Here is a 15251-nt window from a genome sequence, read left to right as displayed (position 1 = left end):
CTTGCAGATTTAATTTCAGGTAAGCATTATCGTCATCATCATCATCATTTTAGTTTTTGTTAGTTTCAAACCACATTTCCCAGTAAAACATATGATTCAGTTAAGAAATTGAACCTACCCTATTTAATCCATTTCCATGTTTCTTTCTAAAATCAAGGCTATCCAAGTGAGTGGGATTAGATTTAGTTCTATTTTTTTGAAAATAATTTCTTTGTTTTAATAACCAAAAGCCAACTAGCCAATTTATTATTATTATTTCAGTTAGATTTCTTTCAAACTACAGTTTTCAAGAAAAAGATTAAGGTAAGAAATGTAATCTAACGTTACTCTTTACTGAAGTTCCTGGTTTCAAACTACAAGCTGGATTTATATCAGGTTTATACAGAAACTGTTAGTTCGCGGTTTCTTCCTAAAATAGCTTTATCCAATGAATATGTACTTAAATACTTACAATTTATTTAGTTTTAGGTTCCCAAAAAGCATAAAATTAGTCATTGTTATACTTTTTTGATCGTTTCAAACTACATTTCCCAGCAAACGCTGGATTTATTATAACTATTACATTTCCTGTTTCCAAGCTAAAATCTTTAATTGCATTTCCCTGTGCAATACAAGATATTTAATCAAGGCCTATAATTATTCATAGATTTTATTCGTTGTGTTACCCCATAATCATCCATATTATTAACCTACCACTTTTATTTAGTGTAAAACTGCATTTCCCAGCGCACCGTGCGTGCGATTAGATTGTAGTCCCGAAGCTGCGTTGTAGTCCGGAAGTGCTGCATTCGCTGTTTTGTTGTGGTAGAACGACTTTTAGCGTTCTAATCCAGTGACAGTTGGTGAATGAATCGGACCCGAGCGCGGTTCGCTTCTGTTTTTTGCACGTGCTTGGTTGTTACTCACATGAGGAGGAATAATTCACGTCAGGATTATGAAGTGGACAGTTATTGTGCTCACATGTCAACATAAAGACAGTGTTTATGCCTTCCAGAGAGGTGAGTTCACACATCGTATGTCTTTGCATATTTATTTTAAAAAGCCTTAATCTACGTTAAAGGTAATAATGTGAAAAAACTTGTAGACGATAACAAAAAGTACTATGGTATTACCAGAGAATGTCTAATGAGGCGAGACGTTTCACTCTGAGTAAACTTCCGGATCCTGAACTGGTTGCAGTTCCACTCTGGTTCCATATGAGGGCGCTCACAGGACGAGTGCAGAATGAATGGAGGTCTATGGCGCTATACCCATAGACATAATAATATCTATGGCTATACCCCTCAAAATCCACTTTTCTCAGGATATAATTTTTTGTCTAGTAATTTGAATGTTGTATTCGAAAGGAGATGCAAAGAAATTACACATTGCAGGGTGTTAGATTTTTTAGAGTCACTTATTTGCTTTAAAAAGTCTTTCAAAATGTCAATGTTCCATACACATTATACGACCAGAGATACTGCTTTACGGCAGTCCTTCAGTCACTTTGGTGCTTTCGCGCTCGGCACTTTCTTTTCTCTCGAGGCATCGACAACACAGCTGACACAGGTAAATACACGTGCTAGAAGAGTTTTTGTTTTGTTTGTTTCTGGTCCCGCTTCGGATGCCACGATGCCATCAAGCGGTATCTCTGGTCGTAATCAGTCCTTCACTGACCAATCAGCGTTCATTAGCAGAATGCTAGTGTGTTATGGGCAACAACAACTCAACCTGTAAGAAATCGAAAGGACATAAGTACTCGTTCATTCAACTTTCGACCTATAACCCATGTTGAATCAAATCTGAGATTTCTCAACGGCAATCGGGTGAAAGAGACAAATTTAGCCGTCTAGCTCCATAGACTCCCATTCATTTTGCACTCATGGGGCGATCGCCCCCAGTGGAACTCTGGTGGAACTACAACCAAAATTCGGTACAATAGGACTTAATAGGGAGTGGCCAGGCTCTCCGTAGACGGGCTCTGGTATTACTCTGGGTTGTTTTGGGGACCCTCTTCACATTTCCGGGGTTCTCAGAAGGCGGAAGTTGTCATAGTTGAGACGACAGCATATCATTTTTGTATTCCCATATGCTCAAAGACTTTCCAAAGGAGCGAAAAATATTTCGACACGTTATATTACGCAGTCAGAAGAGAGACTCTTCTGAAATTTGCCACTACTCCCTTAGCTTTAGTAATAGAAACACCCCCTTATCAGTGTTGTTTCGTTTTTACTTCATTTAACGTTACTCCCAATGTAATAAAACGCAAAAGTATACCGTTATAGCCTATGTATATTTAAAAATAATAATATGAAAAACCACACTTGGGCTGCGTTCCAGTCCAAAATTGTCATGCCCTTCACTCGCTAACTTCCCTCCGTCTCGTTCACTCGGATGTACGTCATTGCGAGTGCTCACTACTGGCGGAAACTGCAATGGGCTGAATTGGAACTTCCTAAGCCCTTGATCACTTGGAATCAGCTGTGGAGTTGATTTATTATTTACATTTTTTTTCCCTTTAAGAATTTGTTTAATGCAGCATCCAAATGTTTATAGGTGTGTTTGGGTTGTTTTAAATTAAAAATATATATTATTAATATATCATAGAGTTGTCTGTTGTGGTGGTGATTAGATGAGATATGTGGTGACGTCACAATCGTACTGCATTGTGGGACATATAGGTGCCTGAAGTGTACATTTGAAGCAGACTCGCTCCCTCTGTCAAAATCGAGGGAACGAGGGTCTGTCCATATAAACTTCCCTCGTCCACTTCACGAAGTGGAACGCACTTCAAAATGGCGGCAGGGATTCCCCCAAGGGGAAGTGCTTAGGGAAGTTCGCAAGTGCGTGTCTAAAAGTGGACTGGAACGCAGCCTAGATTTGCGATGTTGATAATTTGAAACTCATCATTAATGTCTGTGAAAATGACCATGGTTCATGAATTTAGGTGCCAAATTATGTATCTAATGCCATCACTGCACCATGTACTTTGTTGTATGTGGGTCTACCACACATTAACAGATCTCCACACCAGGTTCAGGAGGATCTCATGGAAGTGTGTGTGTGTGTGTGTGTGTGTGTGTGTGTGTGTGTGTGTGTGTGTGTGTGTGTGTGTGTGTGTTTCAGAGCTGGAGGTGCGTCAGAAGCGCGGTGTTCTTCCGGCTGATGCCCTGCTGCTGACGGTTCCTGACCCAAACGCCCGGCTGGGCAGCGGTGGGGCCACACTGAACGCCCTGCTGGTGGCAGCAGAACACCTGAGCGCTAGAGCTGGATACAGCGTGAGCTTCACATATGGATTCTCTCTCTCTCTCTCTCTCTCTCTCTCTCTCTCTCTCTCTCTCTCTCTCTCTCTCTCTCTCTCTCTCTCTCTCTCTCTCTCTCTCTCTCTCTCTCTCTCTCTCTCTCTCTCTCTCTCTCTCTGTGTGTGTGTGTGTGTGTGCGCAGATGGCTGGAGGTTTGGGGAGAAATCCTGCAGCATTGCCAAAGGAATTTCTAGAACCTAAAGGATACAAGTGGGATGAAATAGATCCTTAAAGATTTATATATGACCCTTTTAGATCATATAAGATAGATTTATCATTATTAGTTTGTTTGATTTTTTAAACAAAATCCTCAAAAAAATGTATTAGCAATACTGTAGACACCACTGGCCACAAGTTTGGAGATTTTTTTTAATGCTTTTGAAAGAAGTCTCTTCTGCTCACCAAGACTGCATTTTATGAAATATTATTACAATTCAAAATAACTTTTCTAATTTAATATATTGTAAAATGTAAATAATTCCTGATACAAAGCTGAATTTTCAGCATCATTACTCCAGTCTTCAGTGTCACATGATCCTTCCGTAATCATTCTAATATGATTTAGTGCTCAATTATTATTGATTCTCATTTGTTAATGAGAATTATTATTATTCCGTTTTTGATTTTTGTGGAAACCAAGATAATTTTTTTTTTTACAGGATTATTTGATAAATAGAAAGTTCAATGAACTTCATTTATTTTGAAATATAAATCTTTTTTTCAACATTATTAATGTTTTTACTGTCACTTTTAATCAATTTAATGCATCCTTACTGAATACAAATACATTTCTTTATTATTTTATTATTATTATTGTAATATATATGTCGTTTTCCCCACATTTTTGATGGGAGTGTCTCATTGTCTTCACAAAAATATGAAGCAGCACAACTGTTTTCAACATTGATATTAATAAGACATGTTTCTTGAGCAGCAAATCATCATATTATAATGATTTGTGAAGGATCATGTGACACTGAAGACTGGAGTATTGCTGAAAATTCAGCTTTGATCACAGGAATAAATTACATTCTAAAATATATTAAAATGAAAACACATAGTTATCTTAAATTGTACTAACATTTCACAATATTACTTTTTTTTACTGTATTTCTGATCAAATAAATGCAGCCTCGGTGAGCATAATATATATTTTTTTCAAAAGCATTAAAACATTTTTTATTATTGGTAGTGTACATTCTTTAGTATTTTAGACTAGTGAATGAATTGTGAATTTCTTTTGCTTATTCAGCTCTATAATATCTCATAATTCTGATAAATGATCAGAATACAGTTTTAAACATACTTCAACACCCTTAAATGTGTGTTTGTGTTTAGGTGGTGAACGCAGATGTTCTGGACGAAGCTCATATTCTCATCCTTCACACGGTCCGTAATAAAAACAAAAAGCATTTTAGATGAAGATGATTCTCAGGCGTGTGCTCATAGGTGTGTGTTTTTAGGGCAGGGATTTCCCGTGGGACGGCTGTAGCAGGGCTTTCTGCTGGATGCCCGTACAGAGATCAGATGCTGTCGAAGGAGCCGTTTGCTGCTTAGACCTGCTGCTGGATTGTCTGTCCACAAAGGTGAGTGTAAAAACACAAGGTTATGCACACACAGATGTACATGAATGCATACACCACTCTCTCTATATGTAATGGAATGAGGTGAGTGTATTATGATGCAAATGCATATTTAGTGGAACATCCTGTTGTTCCAGATTTGCGCTGGATCTCCGCCAGGCGTTTGGGTGTGCGGCACTGACATGATCCTGAATATTCCAACACGACAGCGTGAGCTAACATTATACAATCACACATCTAATGCACAAACAAAATGTCTCAAAAAGCATTAGATTTTTTCTGATTGTGATATATAAAGTCACAATTAGCTTTTTATTTTTTACACACAGACAAATCAACAGTGTACAGCTTCAAAAACACTTCACAAGGAGTTTTCACTGTTGAATTTGATCAATATCTTCCCCCCTTTTCTTTACAGTGTTTTCATGGGACGGGTTCTCTGGGGTTCAGGTTGTGGCGTTGCCAGGTGACGCTTGTTTTGCTCTTAATCATGGCGTATATCTCACAGATGCAGAGGTGCGTTATTCAGAATTAGGGTTCATTTGTTTTTTAATTGTGCATTTGTTTCATTTTCTGAGAAATGTTTTATTATTGCTTTTACAGAACAGAGTATGCAACATTATCTATAAGGGCTCAAAGGAGAAGATCAGCCTTGCCGCACTCCCTGATGGGAAAGTACCCCTGGTATGAATTTGATGGTGTCTATATTTGTCACTTAAAACATGATTTTGACTCACAGCTCATAGTCATACTTTTGTTTTACATGACTGTTTTCCAGCCTTTCTTTTATCATGAGAATTAAACAGGCTAGTTTTGGTACTGTACCTTTAAGACTTTAAATAAAAATTAAAAAAAATTAAAATTGGTTATGATCGGCTAACTGGTAAAAATAGTTTTACATTTATTAAAATAAGTCTCTTATGCTTACCAAGGCTGCATTTATTTGATAAAAATACTGTAAAAAATGGTAACATTGTGAAATAATAGTAATACAATTTAAAATAACTGTTTTCTATTTGAATATGTTTTAAAAAATGTAATTTATTCCTGTGATCAAAGCTGAATTTTACTCCGTTCTTCAGTGTCACATGATCCTTCAGAAATCATTCTAATATGCTAATTTGCTGTTCAATAACATTTCTTATTATTATCAATGCTGAAAACAGATGTGCTTTATATTTTGTGGAAACTGTGATACATTTTTCAAGATTCTTTAATGAAAAGAGAGTTCAACGAACAACATTAATTTGAAATAGAAATCACATTAACATTATAAACATTTGTAACATTATAAATGTCTTCACTGTTACTTTTGGTCAATTTGATGCTGAATAAAAAAAAAATGGTATTCCCTTTAAATGCGCATATTTGTCTACTATATATGTATATACATATATATTTGTCTATTATATGTCACTGTCTAAATGAATTAATTCTATAAAGTCTTCCTAAAAGTATCCGTGTGGTGTTCAGGTGTCTGGGCCGGTGTTTTTCTCGAGGGCTGTTGCAGAGAAACTCCTGCAGACTCATGTTACGTCACCGCTGGACGGCTGTACGTATCTTGGCATGGATTCAGGAGCTCCACCGCTTGAGGTAATCGCACTCAACATGGTTTTCTTTCTCAGATTCCTAGATCCCACTCTCACTTTTCTTGCTCTCTTGCAGATATCTCTCTTTCTGGATATTCTGGTGTGCCTTTGCTCTGACCTGACAGAGCATGAGTTCATCAATGGAGAGAGAGCAGGCTGCAGCTCGTCCTCCGGGCCTCAGGGGGCAGCAGTGAGGAGCGGCCGCGCTGTGCTGTGGAGGACGCTTAGAGGAGCCAACATCTCTATGTGTACTCTTGCTCTTTTCTGCTCTAATGTCACTAAATTAGAATTTAACATCCGAGTGTGTTTGCATGGATGTGTTTAGAATGGAATACTTGCATATTGCATAGTGTATACTGTGCATAGTGCGTATGCATTATGCAATGACAAATGTTTCAAACATGTTGTTATACATTCAAATGACCTCATTACATACATTCAACTCACCATGCACCTTCATTGTGCCTTTGTCTCAAATGTAAATATGGTTCGCATTTAGATAAACATTGCATTTCACATTTTAATCCAATTTTCTAAAATGTGTTTTACATACAGTCAAATAATGAGTCAAGAAAATATGTTTAAAGTCACTGCTATTACTTCCAGTTCATTAATCACACAGGAAATAAAAGGTTAGGTGCAGTGCATTGTGGGATTCCGTTCTCAGTGCGGCATACTCGTTATACTCAACATTTTGGCCTTGCATACTGAAAATTCACATGCTGTTCTGATGTAACATTTGTTTGTTGCCAGTGTACATTCCAGAGGGCCGCTATGATTATTTGACTCAGTCGGGCCGAGAACATGTCGTCCGTCTGACAGAATCTGGATCAGAGACGATGATTCTGTCTCATATTCAGGTGGGAAATGTTGTGAACATAATCTCTGAGATATTTATTAATAAAGTCAGTTATTATAAATGTTTTGCTCTTTCTGTTTTAAAGGAAGTGAAGTGTGTGTCAGAAGGCAGCAGGGTGATTAATAGCGTGTTGGAAGGAGATGTTCGTGTGTCAGCAGGAGCTGTAGTGCAGCACTGCCACCTACAGGTCTGGAGGATTTGTTAAATATTTAAAGGAAATGAAAACCAACTTGACCCTACTGTTTTTCTTACAGATTATCCTGTTTCACTTTGAAATATGCCACATTATGGAAGTAAAACTGCTTATGATTGTTTCATGTTGAATAAGTAAATCTTGCGAGTAATAATACAATTATCAAAATGTGTCAATATCAATTAAAGGGTCCAGTCCAGGTGCATTCTGGGTGCCTGCTGTCAGGGCTTGATTTGACCACATCATCCTGCATCCAACGTCTACCGTTGTCCAGTGACATCATCGTTCAGGGTCATCGAGTGATGCTTGGAGAGTTAAAGTTAACTGTGTACACAGCGTTTGGAGCTCATGATCATTTAGAGGTGAGTTTAGAGTTTAGAGCCTGTTTTTACCCATTCATTTAACAGATGCTTTTATCCAAAGCCACTTACAAATAAGTTCTGTATATTTGTTCTGAAGAACAAAATTAAATAATTTATGCTAGTTTTGTGCTTTATTATATGGTATTGTAATTACACACAGGCTCATGCTGATGATGTTACGGCTTCATTCCTTAATCAAAAATGGAGTGAGTTTTACAGTCGGACTGGAATACAGTAAGAAACTTCTACACTCATACCTCACTCAGACTTTAGACTAAAGGTTTGGTCTATCTTTCTATTGGTTTTGCTTCAACTGAGACTGTCTTAGCCAGGGCCTGTGATATGATTTGCAGAGAAAATTTTATCAGAAAAATTACACTATCATTTTTTCCCCTAATCTTTAATACACAGTTTTATGACTAGTAAAAAAAAAAGAAATTCGGGTTCGTAAATGTTTCTGTCATCTGCCATTGGTTTCGGCAAAAAGTTTTAGGCCCTGGTCACAGCATTATATAGTGTGTCTAAAATATGCATGTATGTGTGTGTGTGTGTTTGTTAAAGGCCTCTGGACCTTTGGGGACCTGAGAGGACCGGGTCATGCTGTCTGCTGGACGCCCGATTGTTCCCAGTGTTCATGCCCCGTTCAGGACCCGTTGGACTGGAGGGTGTTTGTTGGCTTCTGGGCGGCGCTGGTGTGCGGGACAGCTGGAAGGAAACCTGGAGACTCTCGCTCAGGGATATTGTGATCCTGACGGACCAGCAGACGGAGCTGCGCTGGAGAGAGGAGCTGTTCTTCAGCGTGGGTCGACGAAGAGCCGTTGACGCTCTGCAAGGCCACACGGATCTCAATCTACTGCCGTTCTTCAGAGCAGCAGCGCTGGCCGGCCAGCAGGAGGCGCTACTACAGGCGCTAGATTCGGGTGAGGAGCAAAAGATGAGAAATGGTTCACATCTGTTGACTTCTGAGGGTACTAATATTGAGTCTCTTTGCTCAGTTGCTGCAAACAGCAGTGGTGATCTGGGAGTCGCGGCTCGTTGTCTGGCCTGTATCGCAGATGTTCTTGGCTGTCTGGTGGGCGAGGGTAAAGGCGGTTTACGCAGCGGACCAGCAGCCAATCCATCATGGGCTCCTGCTTTTAAACTCCTAGAGGACGGAAACTTACCCGCTGGTGTCCAAGAACTGGCTAATCAAAGAAAGCACTGGTTCAGCAGGTCAGAACTCATAGATTTGTTTTTATTAAAGTGTAAAAATGTAACAAAAATGTGATTAAAAATGTAAGGCTCTGATGTTCTTAAAGCGTATTTTGTTAATGAATGGAAAGCGCACAGCACATATTTACACATTCATCTGAACGCCACTCTGTTTACTAACATTATATCGCTGACAGAGCATGCTAAGCAAAGAACTGCTAAGCAAAGAACGAAAAGAACTTTGCCATGAGTATATCAGGGCCTTTAAAGTGAGATGCTTTCAGATTTGTCATTGCTCTCTAAAGGCCAGATTTGTTGGTGCGAGCCGCCAGGCATTATGAGGGGGCGGGACAGATACTGCTGCGGAAGGCAGTGATGTCAGCACGCCAGTTTGTGTTCATTGGTCGAGGAGAGATGCCGCCGATGGGCGAGTGGCAGGAAGTGGAGTGTCCCGCTCGACTGGATCTGTCAGGTGAGAACAGCATTCTTCAGTTCAACTGTACAGCAGGAAATCTGATCAGAGTTTATGTTTGACGGTGCTGTGTGACGGGAAGTTTTGAAAAACTGTTTAAAAAACCTTTGAATTTTGAACTATAGATAGATACACTAATGTTCGAAAGTTTGGGGCAGTACAGTTTATTTGAAAAAAATGAATACTTTAATTTAATTTTTAACTTTTTAATTTTAAAATAAATTCTGTTGTTTTGAACTTTCTATTCAGAATCCTTAAAAAATATATCATGGTTTCCACAAGAATATTAAGCAGCTCAACTACTTTTCAACTGATAATAATAAGAAATGTTTCTTGAGCAGCAAATCAGCATATTATAATGATTTCTGAAGGATCATGTGACTCTGAAGACTGGAGTAATGATGCTAAAAATACAGCTTTGATCCCAGGAATACAATTTTAAAATGCATTAAAATAGATTTTTTTATTTTTTTATTGATAATATTTTACAGTATTACTTTTTACTGTAGTTTTAGCCTTGGTGAGCAAAATATACTTTTTCCCCCAAAAAACATTAAAAAAAAACCTTACCAACCCCAAACTTTTCAAAAAAGTAGTGTAGATATATTTATATATTTATATATTTCTTTATATGTTTATATATTTCATTGTATTTAACAATTTAACTTTGTGTGCTAGAATACATCATTTTCCAGAATGCTTTACCTTTGTTGAGTTTCTTTAAAATGCAATTCAATAAATGATTCCTGTCATAAGCGTATCAAAACAAAGCTTTAACTCAAAACAATTCAGATATCATAAGTGTCTTTCACACTGTGTGTTGAAAGTGTGTGTTCGTCACAGGCGGCTGGAGTGACACTCCTCCTATTGCGTTTGAACACGGTGGACTGGTGGTCAATGTGGCCGTCAAGGTGGATGGAAAACGTCCGATTGGAGCTCGAGTTCGACGCGTTCCAGAGCCTCATCTGCTGTTGGTCAGCGCCAGCGGTGAACCGTCCTGCAGCTTCTCCACAGAAACACTCTGTGAGGATCTTACTGACCTGGAGGACTATTGCCAACCTCACGCTCCAGGTCAGAGAACATTCATGTGTTGAATAGAGAATGATTTTACGTAAAATATAAATGCAGAAATATCTGTAAATATCTGTAAATGCTCTCTAAACTTGTATTGTAGGTGCCCTGCTGAAAGCCGTGTGTGTGTGCAGTGAGCTGGTGTGTGTATCGTCTCCTGTCTCTCTGAAAGAGCAGTTGTTGCAGCGCTGGGGAGGCGGACTGGAGATCCACAGCTGGTCTTCACTGCCACATGGTTCTGGTCTCGGTGAGTGGGAGTTACTTTTGATTGAATCACTTCACTGTTTAAATGTGCAGTAATGCTTGTTTTGGAATAAACATAAAATATATTTTTTACAAATGGGAAAAAATGTGCATAAGAAAGATCAAAAGTAATAATAGATAATTTATTAATAATTAATAAGCAAAAATAAAAAAACTATATATATATATATACATACACAAATAATAATCATTTATATATTATTTAATCTTTTATAATAATAATGTATGTAAATATAATTATTTGTATGACAAATGTATAATCATTGATCATAATCATAACTTTTATTTTATAATAATATTAATAATAATAATTTTTATTATGTGAATTATTTTATAATAAATGTATAATCTTTCACTTTATTATATATATATATATATATTAATATTTATTAAATTGTATTATTATTTTGTAAATATATGAATGTGTATAGCAAGTGTATATAATCCATTTCACTATATTGTATTTTATCACATTTATTTTATAATAACTATTGAAATATTTATTTGTATATCCATTTTACTTTATTATATATTAATATTTTTGTTTTGATTAAGTTTTATGTTGGATCTCACAAAATGTAAATAATTAATTTTAAATGAAAGTCAAGTCAAGTTTATTTTGTATAGCGCTTTTCACAATACAGATTGTATCAAAGCAGCTTCACAGTATTAAATTAAAATAATACAACAAAGTTTGTTTCAAGAGGAATTTATTGATTGATAAAATTAAATTAAATATCCCCAAAATATCCCCAACTGAGCAAGCCAAAGGCAACAGTGGCAAGGAACCGAAAAACTCCATCAAGTGACCTAATGGTGTCCTAAAACTCCATCAGGTGACCTAATGGAGAAAAAAAACCTTGGGAGAACCCAGGCTCAGTCGGGGGCCAGTTCTCCTCTGGCATTTATGAGCTAGAGGCCGGATTGTAGTTTGACTAGGATTATATGAATGCCTGGCTGAAGAGATGCGACTTTAATCTAGTTTTAAACTGGGAGAGCGAGTCTGAGCAACGAACAGTATCAGGAAGACTATTCCAGAGTTTTGGAGCCAAATGTGAAAATGCTCTCCCTCCTTTGGTGGTTCTGGATATCCTTATATATGTATATATGTGTGTGTGTGTGTGTGTGTGTGTGTGTGTGTGTTTGTAGGCACCAGCAGTATTCTGGCAGGTGCAGCTCTTGCAGCAGTTTACAGATGTACGGGACGAAGCTTCGACACAAACTCTCTCATTCATGATGTTCTTTACCTGGAGCAGATCCTCACCACCGGTACGAGAGACGCTTTCATTCTTTTATTATAACGGGATGCATCACTTCCTTTCTAGAGTAACATAGGGTTTCACTGGGCTGAAAAGTTTACATTTTTAACAAACTGAATGTGAAGGCATTTAGTATATTTGCTGCTGTTTTAGGTGGTGGATGGCAGGATCAGGTTGGCGGGCTGTTTGGAGGAGTGAAGCTGGCTCGATCTGCAGCTCAGTTACCGCTGAGAGTGGAAGTAGAACAGCTCTCTCTTCCTCAACACTTCCAGTCTGTCCTGCAGCAGCATCTTCTTCTGGTTTACACTGGAAAGACGCGTTTAGCACGGAACCTGCTGCAGGTACGAGCGGCTGATGGTGACGGTCAGACTTCATGAACGCTGTGTTGTGTGTCACTGGATCACTGTGTGTGTGTGTGTGTGTGTGTGTGTGCAGGACGTGGTGCGGAGCTGGTATGCGCGTTTACCCTCCATCGTACAGAACGCAGAGCAGCTGGTGACCAATGCAGAGGAGTGTGCTGAAGCCTGCAGAGAGGGTGAGACACACACACACACACACACACACACACACACACACACACACACACACACACACACACACACACACACACACACACACACACACACACACACACACACACACACACCAGATTCAGATGGACTCTGATCTCTTTCTCTCAGGATCTCTCCTCAGGTTGGGGGAGTGTATGAACACATACTGGCAGCAGAAGAAGCTGATGGCTCCAGGCTGTGAGCCGGCGGCGGTGAGATCCATGATGAACGCTCTTCAGCCGCTGAGTTTAGGACAGAGTCTGGCAGGAGCAGGAGGAGGAGGATTCCTGTTCTTACTGACCCGTGAACCTCAGCAGAAGAAACCAGTGACAGAGATTCTCTCAAACATACAGGTGAGAGTCAGAGAAACTGGTTCAGCCGCTACTGAATGAGAACATGTGAAGAAGAATGGTTGTTTTAACCCTTTCAAAACTGATAAATGTAGAAGCTCTTCTCTCAGAATGATTCAATATACTGTATATGCAATTTAAACTGGTTGCTGAAAGACCTGTGTGTTTTATTATCCTAGTAAAAACTGAAAAACATAAATGGTGAAAGTAAAATGTATTTTATAAATAGTGTTGGTCCTGCTGTTGTTTTGACAGGGCATTGGTTCCTTCAGTGTTCATTCAGTGGATCTGGATATGGACGGGATCTCAGTCATTCAGAAGAGCTCTGAACATCCTGAACAACAGCAGACGACTTAAATCTGACTGCCTTATAAAACTTTAACTGATATTATTTCTGTAAATATAACATTTATAAACATGTGTTTCATATAGATTCCCTCCATATTTTAATATTTGTTAATCCTGATGATGAATGAAAGGATTTTTAAAAAATATGGAATGTATCAAAAACATTTGAACTACTAAATTACATTTAGGCTTATTTTCTTTACTAAATGTGAAAGAAAATGTTACAATGCCATGTTGATGCTTGCATCTTTAAAAAAAATGTTTTTATTGTACTGTAAAGTAACCTACTCACATTAAGATTCAGTTATTTAAGAACCCCAGAGGAGAAAATCAAGTTATGTGGTTTTTTAATACGCTTAATAAACCTTGTGCAAATTAATCCGTCAACACCATTGCTGAGTATTTTCTCCTTAAAACTGCAGTGAACCAAAGACAGTCTCAAAAACGCGGTTTGAAACGCCCCTGTTTCTACCATCACAAACATGTAACCAATCCCGTCACCGTGCGGGGCTTTTCCTCACTGACTTTCTATGATGTTCAAAGCGTTCGGATGCTGAGTTTTAGAAGGCAGCTGAGACTCTGAGACGGCGAACGGGAACATGGTTTGTGTAACATTAGCAACACATTATTAGCCTAGCTGTTCGATAATAAAGTCAAGGCAAAGGCTAATCATATCAATTACCATTATGTGTCTGACGTTGTAGAGAGCGATTTAAAGGGGTGGTTGATTATGATTTCACTTTTTTAACTTTAGTTAGTGTGTAATGTTGCTGTTTGAGCATAAACAAGATCTGCAAAGTTACGACGCTCAAAGTTCAAAGCAAAGGGAGATATTTGCTTTTAAAGAAATTGCTTTTTAAGGACTACAACAAACGGCTGGTAGGAACTACACGAGCGTCCTCCCGGGTTAGTGACATCACTAACCCTAAAATTTACATAATCCCCGCCCCCGGAACATGATTTATAGATCATCACTAGAAGATAACTACACATAAGCTACCTAAATTCATCAACAAACCATTCAGAAATGCCCTGTTACATTCTACATGTTGTCACTTCTTCTTGAGTCTATCCATTAATGTCTGAATCTGGTTTGAACATAAAAGGCTAAAGTTTTTGAAATGTTCAGTGCATGTCTGGGAACTATACGGTTATCCGGACCACACGTGTGTCTTTTAGTCCCGTATAGTCCGTCTTAACCCCAGTGACGGGTAGGTTTAGGGGCGGGGTTAGGGGTAGGCCATCTTGTGGTACGGATAACCGTATAGTACCCATGTCTGTGTGAGGGCAAGCTGTTGAAGCTCCGCCCCTGTGCCGGGAGCAGCAGCTCATTTGCATTTAAAGGGACACACACAAAATGAGGCATTTTTGCTCACCCTCAAAAAGTGACAACTTTAACATGCTATATAAAATATCTGTGGGGTATTTTGAGCTAAATCTTCACATACACACTCTGTGGACATCAAAGACTTATTTTACATCTTGTGAAAAGGGCACTATACCACCCATTTAAAACACATTACTGGCACATCGATTTGTAGACGACACTCATTAATTAATTAGTTATTTCTCTTCTTCTGTATCAGTTTCTGGTTCAAATATGTGGCTGAATTAAAGCAGTATTTCCGCTTGCCTTGTGTAGCGTTTAGTTGACGAGTGGAACAGTAACGTTGTGACTGGGTGTAGAGTTATTCAAGCTATATATTTAAGGAAATGAAGAAATTATTTAACCTTTAAAGGTCATTTTGATGATCAAATATGAATCTTAATAGATAAAATTATTGACTGCAAGAAGACTAAATAATCTTCCAACTTGCGACTATGTATTAATAAATAAGTAAAAATAGTAAGTAGGCCTATGATATCTAGCCTATTCAT

General features: G+C 38.3%; 1 protein-coding gene across 2 annotated transcripts; it reads left to right on the top strand.

Annotated features, from left to right (window-relative positions):
• Nucleotides 1–177: 177 nt before the first annotated feature.
• On the top strand, nucleotides 178–13958 carry fcsk (fucose kinase). 2 transcript variants are annotated; one of them, XM_082159392.1, is made up of 23 exons: nucleotides 178–998; nucleotides 3106–3257; nucleotides 4620–4670; nucleotides 4745–4867; nucleotides 5002–5074; nucleotides 5283–5380; nucleotides 5468–5548; nucleotides 6338–6457; nucleotides 6530–6701; nucleotides 7207–7313; nucleotides 7398–7499; nucleotides 7694–7867; nucleotides 8028–8101; nucleotides 8429–8787; nucleotides 8863–9079; nucleotides 9364–9530; nucleotides 10374–10601; nucleotides 10705–10848; nucleotides 12015–12134; nucleotides 12278–12465; nucleotides 12560–12659; nucleotides 12805–13028; nucleotides 13281–13958. In XM_082159392.1, exons 1-23 carry the CDS (start codon nucleotides 935–937, stop codon nucleotides 13380–13382), a joined length of 3240 nt encoding a protein of 1079 aa, XP_082015518.1. In that variant the 5' UTR covers nucleotides 178–934; the 3' UTR covers nucleotides 13383–13958. The 2 variants fall into 2 exon arrangements, with proteins under 2 accessions (XP_082015518.1, XP_082015519.1); XM_082159393.1 differs by lacking the exons at nucleotides 178–998; nucleotides 3106–3257 and adding an exon at nucleotides 3348–3491.
• Nucleotides 13959–15251: the final 1293 nt, after the last annotated feature.

The sequence above is a fragment of the Leuciscus leuciscus genome (genome assembly GCF_965113295.1).
Source record: "Leuciscus leuciscus genome assembly, chromosome: 25".
Taxonomy (NCBI): domain Eukaryota; kingdom Metazoa; phylum Chordata; class Actinopteri; order Cypriniformes; family Leuciscidae; genus Leuciscus; species Leuciscus leuciscus.
The sequence above is the reverse complement of the archived record's forward strand: the minus strand, read 5'-3'. Positions and strand labels throughout refer to the sequence as shown.

Bases quoted from the DNA above. Each gene is read 5' to 3' on its own strand.
- fcsk (XM_082159392.1), top strand. From the start codon at position 935: ATGAAGTGGACAGTTATTGTGCTCACATGTCAACATAAAGACAGTGTT. The intron at 4,671-4,744 runs GTCCGTAATAAA...GTGTGTTTTTAG, and splicing joins ATATTCTCATCCTTCACACG to GGCAGGGATTTCCCGTGGGA. The intron at 7,500-7,693 runs GTCTGGAGGATT...TATCAATTAAAG, and splicing joins TGCAGCACTGCCACCTACAG to GGTCCAGTCCAGGTGCATTC.